Source organism: Athene noctua, chromosome 25 (assembly GCF_965140245.1).
Source record: "Athene noctua chromosome 25, bAthNoc1.hap1.1, whole genome shotgun sequence".
In the NCBI taxonomy this organism is placed as follows: Eukaryota; Metazoa; Chordata; class Aves; order Strigiformes; family Strigidae; genus Athene; species Athene noctua.
In genome coordinates, this window is record NC_134061.1 from 971,821 (window position 1) to 985,639 (window position 13,819).

Sequence of the window (13,819 nt, forward strand, 5' to 3'; positions counted from 1 at the left end):
GATCCTCTGCTTTAGCATCAAAGCTAACGATGGGGAGGAAAACCATCTGCAAGTCCATCCTGGGTGAACTTCTGGGGATCAGGGCAAGACTGAAATATCGTGGAGTTTCTTCTGTGCTCTCAGTCTGATTTCAGCGGATTGGTGTAAAAGGCTTTTCAGCTTTTCTCTCGGGATACAGAGTCTCGAGGATCTCTGCATTAAGAGCAGTATATATAATGACTCTATCACCTGTAATGTATGACACAGTAACAACAGAGAGAATGAGCAGTTTTATATTAAACCATAAAAGGTCTTCCCACACAGTAGTTTATAGGTCTTTGTCTGCATTAATACAGCTTATAACTGTGCTACAATTGACTTCATAATACAATTAAAGTATTCTTAATCTTCCTATTTTAGATCAACAGCTCTTTGGTGAAAAAAATCCATTAATTTTTTTTCTCTTTGATTTCTAGGACTTAGCTCTCCAGCGTGCTGTTCCTCACCAAGGAAGGATTTTCATTTTCAAATAAGAAATTCGAAATTTGAAACAGGATTCTCATATAAATAAACATGTTCTCTACGTGACGGCAGGGATCCACAGGTTGGACAATCCAAACAGACAAGTCACACAGTGCTATTAATAAAACTCTTGCCCTATCATGTATAGTGAGAAGAAGAATATAAGCAGTGTAGAAGATCTTAAATGCACAAAATATGAAGGAGCAAAAGAGAACAACAGTCTTTGACAGTAGCAGCTACAAAAAGCTTAGCAAAGAAAGGAGATTAATAATTGAACAAATAAATGTACAGTCTAACAAGAGAGATTTGGGCCTAATCTGCTTTCTTTTAGGGAAGAACTGAGAACAAAAATTCTCTCTGTAGAGCTCCATCAGGTGCACGTTCTCTCAGTGTGAGCTTCGACAGGATCCTGTAGAAAGTGGTTTTTTCCATCGTAAAGCAGATCCAGGCTGCACGAGGCAAAAGGCTACCTATTCCAGAGCAAGCCAAATGAAAAGAATGCCACCCAAAAGATACAAAATGTTCGGTCTTAAACAAACACCACAAACCCAGCAATGGGCTAGATTGCCTGAGATATCAGCACAAAAATATTGTTCAGCAAATTATTCTTGGCACAAACAACAAGGTTGGTAAATGCCCCGGGAGAAGGAAACACCCTGATGGTGACACCCACTGTCAAAAGTATAAATAGAGAGAGCTGGGGATGAAAATTTGCAGTCCTGAATCTTATCAGGCTGTGCACCTAAATCTGGGATCGTGGTTAGACGCTTCCCTGCTGTCACCATGAGCTGTGGCACTAAGTCTTCCTCCAGTACCACCAGAATTAGCAGCAGTGGTGGTGGCAGCGGTGGCGGTGGCGGAGGGGGTGGAGGGGGTGGCAGCTGTGGAGTGCGTAAGTCTGGTGGATACTCCTCGATGTCCTCGAGAAGATACACCTCTTCCGGAGGAAGTGGAGGCTTTTCCGGGAGAAGCTTTGGTGGAGGAGCTTCCAGGAGCAGCTATGGAGGGGGCTTTAGCAGCGGCAGCTGCGGAAGGATTAGCCGCAGTAGCTACGGTGGGAGAATGAGTGGTGGCAGCTACGCAGGAGGAATGAGCTGTGGGAGCATGGGAGGAGGCTACGGCTCAGGTGGGGGTGGCTTTGGCGGAATGGGCGGTGGTTATGGAGCTGGCCTCGGGGGAGGCAGTTTTGGCGGCGGTGGATACAGCGGAGGTGGATTTAGTGGCTTCGGGGGTAGCGGTGGCTTTGGTGGCGGTGGCTATGGCGGCGGCGGCGGTGGCTACGGTGGAGGTGGTTTTGGTGGAATGGGGTTTGGAGAAGACTCCGGGCTGCTCTCCACAAATGAGAAGTTGACCATGCAGAACCTTAACGACCGCCTGGCCTCCTACCTGGATAAAGTGCGACGCTTGGAGGACGAAAATACTCAACTTGAACACCTGATCAGGGAGTGGTATAAAAATCAAGGTCCCACTTCCACCAGGGACTACAGCCAATATTACAGAACCATTGAAGAACTGCAGAACCAGGTATGATGTAATTTGACTAACTTTGGGCAGACCCTCATTAGAACGGCACTCGCCTCCTGCCGCGAGTATCGCGCCTTGGCGCAACATCTTCCCCCCTCTGTCCTAGCCGGGGAGCAGCCTGCGTGGTGCCTTTTCTCTGCCGGGGGTGGTACGTGCACCCCGGCACGCCTGTCTCTGCCGCGGGCAGCGTGGTTTGGTGCAGGGGCCCACCACCACGGGTGCACCATTGCGGCCCTGCCCAGTGCTCCCTTCAGCGCTGCGCTCTTGCCTCTTTGTCCCTCACGCTCTCCAAGGGGGGATAAAATCGTTGCCTGCTTATGTTGTGCTCCCAGGGGCCACATCAATTGTATCTTCTTGTGAATATAGAGGACGAGACGATGTGCATTTAGTCTGGCTCTAGCCCTCAGCCAGTCGATAGTCCCCTGTCTCCTACATGAATACGGTTGGTGCCAAATGCAATGGTAGTTACGTCTACCCACTATTTTTTGAATGTGAGTTTATTTAGTTATTCTTTCCAACAGTATATTTTTAATGGATCAAAACTGACAGCAAAGGCACTTAAAAGATCTTTTAACTGGAAGAAATAAATTCTTCTCTCTCAGTATGGTTCTGCAGCACTAGTCAGGCTCGACATTACCATAAAGAGCCACTGAAATGCGTTTCTGCACAGGTATTTCTTCCCTCTATCTGTTTGTCAGGCTGAAAAGGTGATCCCTGAATAACATCTGCCCTCTCCCTCTCAGATTGTTGGTGCAAACGTGGACCTTAACAAGATCCTTCTCGACATTGACAACACCAGAATGACTGTGGATGACTTCAGACTGAAGTGAGTCTTTCCCTTCCTGCCTCATTTCACCACCACCCCCCCCAGTTCAGATTGCCAATTAATCTCTGTAGGTGCTGTAGCCTCTTGGCTCTAATGACAGAATATAGAATTGTTGGGAAAAGCATTCTGAGAATGATTTTTTTAGTTTTTCATTATTTTCCTCCAGACAAGTTACTGAAGAGTGCCATTTGAAGGACTACATTTGAAGTTTCTCCATCCCTGAATGTAGATTTATAAACATAATCTTCATCGTATAAATCTCAGAGAGAGAAATTGTACTGAAATCAAACAAACCTACCGGAGATGGAAAGAGAATTAAATTAGGTCCTTTCTTTTAAGAACTGAGCAATGGGATCAAAGATGAAAGACGTACTGGTGGGAACTGGTCATAACCAAGATAACAAAGAGGTCTGGCAGCACTTTTACCTTTTTCTTGTCTGTTGTTTAGGTATGAAACTGAATATACTCTGCACCAGAGCGTGGCAAGTGATATTAATGGATTACGTCCACTTTTGGATCAACTGACTCTGGCCAGATCTGACTTGGAGACACAGTTTGAATCCCTAAAAGAGGAACTGATCTATCTCAGGAAGAACCACGAAGAGGTAAGTTTCTCCACACTTTAAAATAATAACTAACGAAAGCTCAACGCTCAGAGAATTTCCTGTGGATTTCTTCCACTAGCAGCAACCAGCTTTGGGTCGCTGGCTTTGATCATCCAACTCGACACGACCTGGCTTTGATTTTCAGGAGTATGCAGCACCCATAGCTGCCCACAACTGATATAATAAGACACCCAGGTCAACGTGTGGCAAAATGAGACCAGGGAGATGAATGGCTCTCAGTACAAAGTACAATTTTGTGGCTGAAGTCATGGAAAGAAAATTGGCTAGAATGTACGGAGGAGTCAAAAGAAAATATTTATACTATCTGCAGTGATATTTCCCACTGAGAACAAAAACACATAAAAGGATGTTCACAAAGAGCACACTGCATAGAATTCCGTATGACCCTGAGGAGAAAATGCCAGGGTCAAGGTGTATGTGGTGCTGCTGTTCGCTGTAAAGTCTGCCCGGGGACTGGCAGAACTGCTCCCTTTGATGCCAAGGGCAGGTGAGGTTCCCTTTGCAGGAGCGATGCAGCTGTCTGAGGATTCACGTCCCTTTATTTGAAACTATGACATTTCTCCTCACTTCACCCTTTAAGAACCTGGTGGGGTTTGTTGTTTTTTTTTTTTGTTTTTTTTTTCAGGAAATGAAAGGACTGCAAACACAATCTGGTGGTGATGTCAATGTGGAGGTCAATGCTACTCCTGGCATTAATTTGATGGAAAAATTAAATGAGATGCGTTGTGAATATGAACGGCTTATTGAGAACAACCGGAGAGAGGTGGAAAGCTGGTATGAAACCAAGGTAAAGCACGGGAGCGGGGGTTTCAGTTACTAAATCTTTCAGAAACAACTGGACCTGTTTACATCAGGGACTTGCCAGTTTACAGTAGAGGAAAGGCAATTTACCACGTATTGTTTAAGGGACATTAACTTTAAATGATTTAAGCAGTTTACTGTCACAGGTCAGTGCTGGAGTATTAAGGTTACGTGGCGAAGCACAAAGGATCTCTGTGTTCCTGTAGCAAGGGGGATTACACAGAGTGAGTTAGCAGTGGTGTGTGGGAGATGTACACAGTCAATCTACATCACATCTTCCTTCATTCCTATTAATTGCTTTCATGATAACCCCACAATGTTTTTTATTATCAAAAATGCCTCAATTTTATATGTGAATTTTTCAGATGGAAGAAGTTAATCAACAAGTCCACTCAAGTGGCCAGGAGATACAATCAAGCAACCAACAGATCTCTGAGCTGAGACGTGAATATCAAAGCCTGGAAATCGAGCTGCAGTCGCAAATCAGCATGGTAGGGAAAGGCAACTGCTCCTGCTTCACCTCAGACAGGCTGTATGTGTCACTGGAATCAAAGCGGGGCTCCACCTAGAAAGTGCTCCATCTCTAGAGAATGGGACACTGCACTACTTATCTTCAAAGATACACTTTTTTCCGGCTTGTGAAGATCTCGAATTTCTCCACAAAAATGAGTTACGCCTGCCACATTCCCCTAAACAGTATATTTTGTTTTCCATTTGCAGGTAGACTCTTTGCAATCCAACCTGGAAGACACGGAACGTCGCTATAACATGCAGCTGCAGCAGATCCAGGGCATGATCGGCCCCTTGGAGGAGGAGCTGGCCAGCATCCGCTGCGAGATGGAGAGTCAGAACCAGGAGTACAAGATGCTCCTGGGCATCAAGACCCGCCTGGAGCAGGAGATTGCGCAGTACCGGGCGCTGCTTGAGGAAGGGCAGCAAGACCTTGTGTACGTAACCTGACAAAGGACCACAGCCCCGTGTAAAGCCCGGCTTGCCAGCTTAGTCACAAAGACAGGAAATCAACAGTCTAGATTTGCAAAACAGATTTTGCGCAGAAATGAGGCTAATTCGGCTCCCTTGACCAGTCGCCTCCTCGGTTTGAGGCACTACACATTTCTTGGCAAACCTGTTGAGAATATGAATCATGTGAAAAAAATTAATGCAGGAATTCTGAGCTACCGATTTGGGGCTGGACAGGGAAACCCATGTACAGAGACTTCCCTCTGCCCTGGCTCCAGAAAAGGTCAGGAGCTGAACAGACAGAGGTCACCTCGGAAAAGCCTGCAAGCAGAAAACCGACCATAGTTTCCAAACCTTCATAAAGTCTCAGTGTGCAGTTCTCTGATGGCTCAAGCTCCTTGGGTTTCTGTTACGCAGTGAGCCTGCTTCTGCTTGTAAGTGGTGCTGGAAAGAAGAGATAAAGCTTCATTTTCTGCCTCTCCAATTCGGAGCGCAGTGACACCACACACCGACAAAGCAGCACTGCTAAATCTTGCAAGAAATATCTGAGCAGAATGTGGGTAAAGCAAAACCTTTTGCACATTCAAGCTGAAATTGAGAGAGGTTGATTTTTGGCACACATCAGTTGTCTTGCGGATCTGTGCTAGGTTCTAAAAGGACAGACACGAGAAGTGCAAGCTTCCCTGCAGTATCTGTAAATAATTTCCTTCTGACATCAAAAATGCATTTGATTAACTTTTTTTTTCCTTTCTTTCTCTTTACAGAATCCCAGCAGGAGGCATGGGAGGAGGCATGGGAGGAGGCATGGGAGGAGGCATGGGAGGTGGTAGAATAGGAGGTGGCGGCTATTCTTCTGGGGGAGGAAGAGGAGGAGGAGGAGGAGGAGGTAGTAGCATGAGTGGTGGCTATGGAGGTGGAGGCATTTCCTCTGGCAGCGGAATGGGAGGAGGAATGGGAGGAGGCAGCTGCGGAGGAGGAATGGGAGGAGGAAGCGGAGGAATAGGAGGGGGAAGCAGCGGTAGTATTGTTGGAGGAGGAGGAGGAGGAGGAGGAGGAGGAGGAAGGATCTCAGGAGGCGTCAGCAGTTCCCACTCCTACTCTTCATCTTCCCAGTCTCAGTCCTGCAGGAGCGGGGGTGAAAGCCAAGGTGAGAACTGTTGTACGGGCACACGGTTCTCTCAGCCCATCCTTACTCCTTTATACTCTGCCTCAACATACTCTTCCAGAGGAGAAACGGAAATTTCTGGGAACTGTTAGATTTACTTTTATCAATAATTCTTCCCAACTCATGTGCAGAGGATCGACTCTGCTTAAGAAACCCACACTCAGTGTCTATTGAATCTGCGGGTCCCAACAGCTGCTCACGCAGTTGAAACCCGGCTGTTCTTCTTCATCCCTCTCATTCTTTGCAGACCCTCACAAACATCGCTGCTTTTGTGCCACGCCGGCGGAATGCTCGTGGTCACCTATTGCATAATCAAGCTGCTTTCCTGCCTGGTGGCTAGTGGTGCCTCGGAGATTCAGCGCCGGCGCTGAAGGAACTAACGCCTGCTTTATTTCTAAACAGGGTACGGCAGGAAATCTTTTGACTGAGAATAAACATCGAGGATCCTACAGTGCAAGACCCTTCAAACAGAAATTGGCCCCAATCCTCACATTCCCCATGCTCCTGAGGGAAGGCAGATGCTCTCCACATCCGTGCAGAAAGGCCCCTCAGAGCTGCTCGGGCGGGCCGCCCGCCACGCACGCTACACGCTGCTGCCCGCACGCTTTGTGGCTTCAATCTCTGGCACTTCAGCTCCTTGCTTTACAGATTCGACCTGTGGGTGACTTGGGATGTTCTGTATCAAAATGTCGCTAATAAAACTTCATTTCTGTCTGATGCAACCAGAACCCTGTGTGGAGGTTTTCTTTCACTCTGGAGGTGTAAACACCTAAAATACAAAGCCATGCCCACACACGCCTCCGGGTAGAAAAGCTGATGATACGCCACAGCAGTTGGTAACGAACTCTGGAGTTAAAGCACAATTTCTGAGCATTCAGGGCAGATCATAATCAGCCCAGAGCACACTGCAGAATCTCAGCACTACGGGAATGCCGATGAAGTTGGCATTAAATACGCACCCACCCAGGCCGGGCACAAAGCACCACAAATGGTTACAGAACCTCGACTGTAAAATTAAAGGAATTTTTCAATCTGTGATTCGCAGAAACTTGACTGACACTCATTGGTTTAACCTGGAAATGCACAAACTGGGGATCTCGGACGATGGAGTCCATGGGAAAGTACCTGGGATGTTTATTTTTAGATCTAGGAAGTTCTGTACTGCAAAGAAAATGAACATAAACCTTTCAGCCACATCCAACTGTTACTTAAAAACCTTCCTGACTGGAGTTTGCAAAAAATTTGATTGCTTGGCTGCTGTGACAGCTTGGAGCAACTCAACAAGCAAATAATCGGAAAGCCCTCTGGTTATTAGCTGTCTTTTGGCCCTTGCATTTTCTTCTGTCCTGCTTTTTTAGATGTTTTTTTACAGTCATTATGTGAAATTACAGTATAGCTTTCTCCAGCAAGTGGGACAACTCTGTTTATGAAAATAAACAGTAACCTGTTTCAGCGCAGCCCACCCCCATGGATTAAACCCATTTCCAGAGACTTATTGACAAAAAGAACTTTGCCCCGCGCGCCCGTCTCTGCAGCTCCCCGCAGGCAGAGCTGTCTGCAGGAGGCTCTGTCGGAGCCCCGGCAGGACAGGACGTCCCTGCCGAAGCCAAGTGTCACCAAAACGCGCCCAGGCCGGCGGAGCCTCGTGTGGGAAACGAGGGGCCAGAGTCGGCCTGAGGCCGCACGGCGAAGGGGGGATTTCCCCTGCAGAGAACTCCGGGCTGAGCTGCTGAGGCGGGGCTGTGTGCTCAGGGCTGGCTCTAGTGGGGAATAAAGGGCCAAAAAATGGGGGGGGTGGAAGAGGGGCTGGCACAATGGGGTGAGGGTGAAACAGGACAACGCACACGGGTGTGGATCGAGAGCACAGATGCAAAATTAATTTCCAGACATACAGGTCACATTGCCACACAAACTTTCTCAACACTTGGAAACCACTCAGGGAAGTAGAAATACTTGACCTACCCCAAACCAAAATCTGTGTTTGTACCCTGCTTGCATGAACCAGGCTTTGCAGACGTGCGAACCAGACTTTGTGCTGCACAAATATTTCCAGGGACACACAAGAGGAAGAATGAGATTCTAGTAATGCCGATTTCTCTTCCTTTGTTTCGGGTACTCAGACTGCACACACCACCGAGAAAGAGATAGGATGTGACGTGATGAATTCCAAGTCATCTGCTGCGCTTACGCCAGAGCCCTCTAGAGGGTGCTGTATTGATCCCGCCCGCACCTTGGCCTTACAGCTCCCTCCAGATGTCAAGCTACACTTTAAATTAATCTTTAAAGAGTATTTATCTTCCTGTCGCATAATTACCTTGCTGACCAACAGGCACTAAGTCTGACACATCATAGGATGAAGTTCAGAAGGGATTAAAGTAGGCAGAACGGAGACGGCACCTGGTACGGGATCCAGGTAGAGGGATTGAAGGGTTTTCAGGAGAAAGCCACTGCCGTGGCTGAGGAAAATTAAAAAAGTGTCTCAGAGGGGAATAAGGAATCTCGCTGTATCTTGAACAAAGACTGAGGAAGACCCTGTGTGTCTGGATGGTGACAGTGTCTGGATGAATGGAAGAGAGCTGGGGTCTTCCACGGAAGCGATGGAATTGGGGGACAGGAGCCAAACGACTCCCGTGGAGGAGTTACGCGGCCAATATTTGTTGCCCAGCTGGAAACCTGAGAATTTCTTTCTGTTCAAGGCTCTTCTCGGTTTCATAGAAGCTGGATTGGTAAAGGTGGAAACAGGAACTCACTGAACATCCCACGGTGCACAGACAGTGGAAAAAAATACACAGCTGTTCCTTACTCTGTGTTTTGTGTTGCAAGATACACTCTCACAGCTGGCAAAGACAAGCCACTGTAACAAGTTCAGTTAAAGATTATTTTTTTTTAAGATCTAATCTTTGGCACTGTAGCGTTTCATTGAACTTATTTTCTACCGCACTGGATGTTTCAAGGACAGTCTGAGAAATGGGTATTTTAAATAGATGATGAAAATATGAAATATCAAACATTTCTCCTCTCAATTTCCTATGAGTCCATTTCAAACAAATAAAATAAAATTAATAGACGTTTGATAGGAAAAGACTCATATGTTTTCCCTTGAAAATACTACCTTTGTGGCTGTCACCCAGTTTTCTTCAACAAGAAAAAAGACTGCAATCACCGTCCTGCACTGTCAGAAAAAGTTAAATACCAGAAGGACCTTCCTCAGTCTAAGCAGCGACAACAGAGTAAAAGATTCGGTGTAAAGTTCTTGCCCAGACAGGGGAATGCAGTTCTAAAGGTTAATACTTTTCTTCAGTAGATTGAAGTAGATTTCTAAATACCTAGTGTAAATTTTGGATAACTTAATGAATGAATGTCCCTTGGAGGCTGCGGGTCTTACGAATCATTGTGATCGCAGCAAGAAGACAAAAGCTGCATTTCGCCACCCAGAACACTGAAGGAGACAGACTGTCAAGGCGGAGCCTTCATTAACTCCCATGACTAGTGATTTATTGCCAGATTAATAGAAGCTATGAGATATTGTATTATCCAACAAAATACCCAACAAAAAGCCACCCACATCAAATTGCAGTGCGTGTTTTGTATGAATCAACACAGACATACTTGAGCAGAACGGTAATGCCTTTTACTTACCTCAGACAAAATTTCCTTAGCACATCACTTTTGGCGTGAGCGCTCGGGCTGGCAAACGCCATGGGAAGCTGGACTGCCTGGCAGGTGCCACCCACCCAGCAAGGTATAAGTAGCCGTCAGCGGGGACGGGAGGCTGCAGCCTCATCTCCTCCGTCGAGCTGTGCAGGGCTTTGCACTTGGGCCACAAGCTGATCCCTTCCACCATGAGCTGCAGCATCAAGAGAACATCGAGCACCTCTTACCGGAGCAGCGGAGCTGGAGGCGCCGGCGGTGGCGGCGGAGGCCGCAGTTCCTCCGTCTCCTGCAGGCGATACGCCTCCTCTGGGATCGGCGGGGGCAGCTACGGCGGGGCAGCGTGCGGCGCCGGCTACGGGGGGGGCCTGAGCGCGGGCAGCCTCGCGGGGGGCTTTGGGGGCGGCCTGGCAGGAGGCTTTGGCGGTGGCTTTGGCGGAGGCTTTGGGGCGGGGGGGGACGTCCTTCTGAGCGGCAATGAGAAGGTCACCATGCAGAACCTCAACGACCGCCTGGCTGCTTACCTGGACAAAGTGCGAAGGCTGGAGGAGGAAAACGCTCAGCTCGAGCTCCACATCCGGGACTGGTACAGGAAACAAGCTCCCAGCGTCTCCAAGGACTACAGCCCCTACTACCAGACCATCGAACAGCTCCAGAATCAGGTAGGACAGCCCCGGGTGACGGTGCCTCCAGCTCCCGCGCGCCGCTCCCCTGCACGAGGACGGCTCCTTCCCCCCGGCGCTGGCTCTGGAGGGCTGGGAGGGATCTCCTGGGCGGCCTCGCTGGTGCTACCGCGGGCAGAAACCTGCCGAGCTGCGCCCCCCTTCTCTGGGGGGACCAGAGCCCCTCACCGCCCCACAAGCCAAAGCCATGGGCCCTGCGGGCACGGCCTGAGGCATCGAGGAGGGCTCCACCAGGCACAAACACGCCGGCGCACCTCACGGAAATCCCACCTCGCACAGGCGGCTCCAAACCAGGCACGGGGGGGTTCCAGTCCTCCCAGTCCCACCCAGTGCAGCCGCAAGGGCTGCAAAGCCAAAGCACCTGGAGGGCAAGATCTGAACTGCCTTTGTCCACGCAGAGCAGATGGAAGCACCAAGGCCTTTCCTTACAATCCGTACAAAAATTCTTGGCATCTTCTTGCTTCTTGTGCTGGATGTCTTGAGCACAGGAAGACTCCTCTCCAACCTCCCCTTTTGCAGATCATTTCTGCCACTGTGGACAATAACAAGCTGCTTCTGGACATCGATAACAGCAAGATGACTGCTGATGACTTCCGCATGAAGTGAGTACCTCTCCGTGAATATTGCTTGTCTTTCAAATCCTGCTCATAATCTCAGGAGACAAGGCAGCACTGCCCCGAGTGGTGTTACCGAGTCGTCATGTTTTACTGGGATACTGACTCGGAAAGATGGGTGCTGCTGACTGTCATCATCTCCTTTCCCCACTTCTCTTTCTCTCTTATCTCGGGCACAGGTATGAGAATGAGCTGGTCATTCGCCAGACTGTGGAGGCTGATATTAATGGCCTGAGAAATCTCCTGGATGACTTGACTCTGGTTAGATCTTCACTGGAGGCCGAGCTCGAGTCCCTGAAGGACGAGCTGATTGCTCTGAAGAGAAACCATGAGGAGGTACGACCCCGTGATAAAGAACGTGCCCAAGACAGAGTCCTTTGATTCTTCAGGGTTCCCAAAGTTACGTGTCAAATCAGTTCAGCCTGACATCGTGTGATTGTCGTTCCTTGGGACCTTGATACCGCTTTGCCCAGTGGCCCCAGCACAAGAAATGACCCGTGCTCTTCGTGTCTCTCTTCGGGCTCTGCAGGAAATGAGACAGCTCCAGTCCCAAACTGGTGGCGACGTGAGCGTGGAGGTCAACGCTGCCCCCGGCGAAGACTTGACAAAGATACTGAACGACCTGAGAAACGAATACGAGCAGCTCATCGAGAAGAACCGCAGAGAGGTTGAGCAGTGGTATGAAGTCAAGGTACGTAGCAACGCACAACGTGGCGTCTCCTTGTGTGGGATCCCCAGACGCCCCGGTAGTACGGGGCATGCAATGCCTTTGGCTGAGAGGAGGGGGCTGCTCACCTGCACCTCACTGGCACGGCTGGGGAACGGGAGGGAAAAAGCCCCCGCGGAAAAGCTCCAGGGGCAGAGGGGGAGCAGGCCCGGTCTGATGGGCCAAGGGGGGTGGAACGTCAGGATCCACGGAGCAATGAGGGGGCTGTCCTCGATGAGGACGGGGTGGAAGGGAGAGGCTCCCTGGCTCTCTGAGCTCCCAGGCAGCAGAGCTGCTCCCTGAGGGGATTTTCTCACTCAGAAAGTGAGTTTGGGGTTCGTCTCCTGCAGATCGAAGAGGTCAACCAGCAGGTCACTTCCAGCAGCCAGGACATCCAGACGAGCAGCCACCAGCTCACTGAGCTGAGACGTGAGATGCAGAACCTGGAGATCGAACTGCAGGCGCAGCTCAGCACGGTACGTGGGGCAGGATCGCTGGGCCCTGCCCTCCTCGGCACGGGCCGGCAGGGGGAGAGCTCCGCTCCTAAACACCTGCATTTCCGCCTCCAGAAAAACTCTCTGGAAAACTCCTTGGCCGAAACCGAATCTCGCTATGGCTGCCTGCTGCAACAAATCCAAGGGCAGATTAACTCGGTGGAGGAGGAGCTGGCCAGCATCCGCTGCGAGATGGAGAGTCAGAACCAGGAGTACAAGATGCTCCTGGGCATCAAGACCCGCCTGGAGCAGGAGATTGCGCAGTACCGGGCGCTGCTGCAGGAGGGACAGCAAGACATTGTGTACGTATTCCATAGTACAGCAAGGGAATAAAACGAAATCCCTGTGTACTTAATTGCTAATAGAGACATCTTGTCCGTGGAGTTCCATTAACATCTTTTTTGCCTGAATATCCAGTGGTCAGGGATTTTTTTGTGAATTAGTTGCTCTCTTTTTACAGTGCCTCCCAAGGAGCTTTCCAAGGAGGTGGAAAATCCTCCCATTCATATTCTACTTCCTACTCTCATTCCCAGTCTGGTGACATGACGGGTAAGACAACACTTCATGACGACATGTTTATTAGTGGGTTACACCCATCCTGATGACTACAAGATATTTTGTCAGAAAAAATTTTTGTAGTTTGGGCTGGGCAAGATTCCCCGGCCCAGGAATGAGAGAACCTCTTTGACTCTGTCACGGAGGAATCGGGGGGTAAAATACAGTGAGTCTTGCCCCTCCCTCTACCTAAATATAAATACCGATTTTAAACTTTAGAGGATGGGATATGCTTTTTTAAATACAGTTCTAAGAAAGTGCCTAGGGTATTGCTGGCCTCAGAACCTCTGAGCTTCTCTTGCTAATCCAGCATGTTAGGTGAAAGAATTCAGTTCAGCAGGGAAGATCCGATTTCCCCTCAAGGCAATGATTTGCTCTGTCTTTACACAGGGCAGTCAAGAATCTGCTGAGCCGTGGCAGTGACGCCGGCACCCGCTGAACGGCACCGAACAGGGACAGAGACTGAACCTCGCGCTTCTGCAGCGCAGCTGATGCATCTGGAACAGTCTGGAAGCAGCGCCTGGTCACCCGCCTCATCGCCTTCCTCCGTTCTGCAATGCTTACTCAACTGGTTCTTTGTTTAAGGGCTTAAATTCTGCTGATAACACTGCCTCTAATAAAACTTTACTTCTGCAATGCAAATAAAAGCAGTGTGTCTGAGAAATTTAATTCTAAAAACTTTGAACAGGTATTTATCAGGCTAACCAGTCAAA

At 49.0% G+C, this 13,819-nt stretch overlaps 2 protein-coding genes across 2 annotated transcripts; both read left to right on the plus strand.

Moving 5' to 3' along the window:
- The first annotated feature begins 1,284 nt into the window (after positions 1-1,284).
- LOC141970453 (uncharacterized) lies at positions 1,285-7,110 on the plus strand. The gene is made up of 8 exons (XM_074927081.1): positions 1,285-2,025; positions 2,769-2,851; positions 3,300-3,456; positions 4,103-4,264; positions 4,644-4,769; positions 4,999-5,225; positions 6,003-6,385; positions 6,806-7,110. Exons 1-8 carry the CDS (start codon positions 1,285-1,287, stop codon positions 6,829-6,831), a joined length of 1,905 nt encoding a protein of 634 aa, XP_074783182.1. The 3' UTR covers positions 6,832-7,110.
- Positions 7,111-10,245: 3,135 nt separating this feature from the next.
- Positions 10,246-13,516, plus strand: LOC141970457 (keratin, type I cytoskeletal 19-like). The gene is made up of 8 exons (XM_074927087.1): positions 10,246-10,716; positions 11,257-11,339; positions 11,531-11,687; positions 11,881-12,042; positions 12,408-12,533; positions 12,627-12,853; positions 13,012-13,100; positions 13,497-13,516. The coding sequence occupies exons 1-8, from the start codon at positions 10,246-10,248 to the stop codon at positions 13,514-13,516; spliced, it is 1,335 nt and encodes a 444-aa protein (XP_074783188.1).
- The last annotated feature ends 303 nt before the right edge of the window (positions 13,517-13,819 follow it).

Bases quoted from the DNA above. Each gene is read 5' to 3' on its own strand.
- LOC141970453 (XM_074927081.1), top strand. From the start codon at position 1,285: ATGAGCTGTGGCACTAAGTCTTCCTCCAGTACCACCAGAATTAGCAGC. The intron at 4,770-4,998 runs GTAGGGAAAGGC...TTCCATTTGCAG, and splicing joins TGCAGTCGCAAATCAGCATG to GTAGACTCTTTGCAATCCAA. The intron at 5,226-6,002 runs GTACGTAACCTG...TTCTCTTTACAG, and splicing joins GAAGGGCAGCAAGACCTTGT to AATCCCAGCAGGAGGCATGG.
- LOC141970457 (XM_074927087.1), top strand. From the start codon at position 10,246: ATGAGCTGCAGCATCAAGAGAACATCGAGCACCTCTTACCGGAGCAGC. The intron at 11,688-11,880 runs GTACGACCCCGT...CGGGCTCTGCAG, and splicing joins TGAAGAGAAACCATGAGGAG to GAAATGAGACAGCTCCAGTC. The intron at 12,854-13,011 runs GTACGTATTCCA...CTCTTTTTACAG, and splicing joins GAGGGACAGCAAGACATTGT to TGCCTCCCAAGGAGCTTTCC.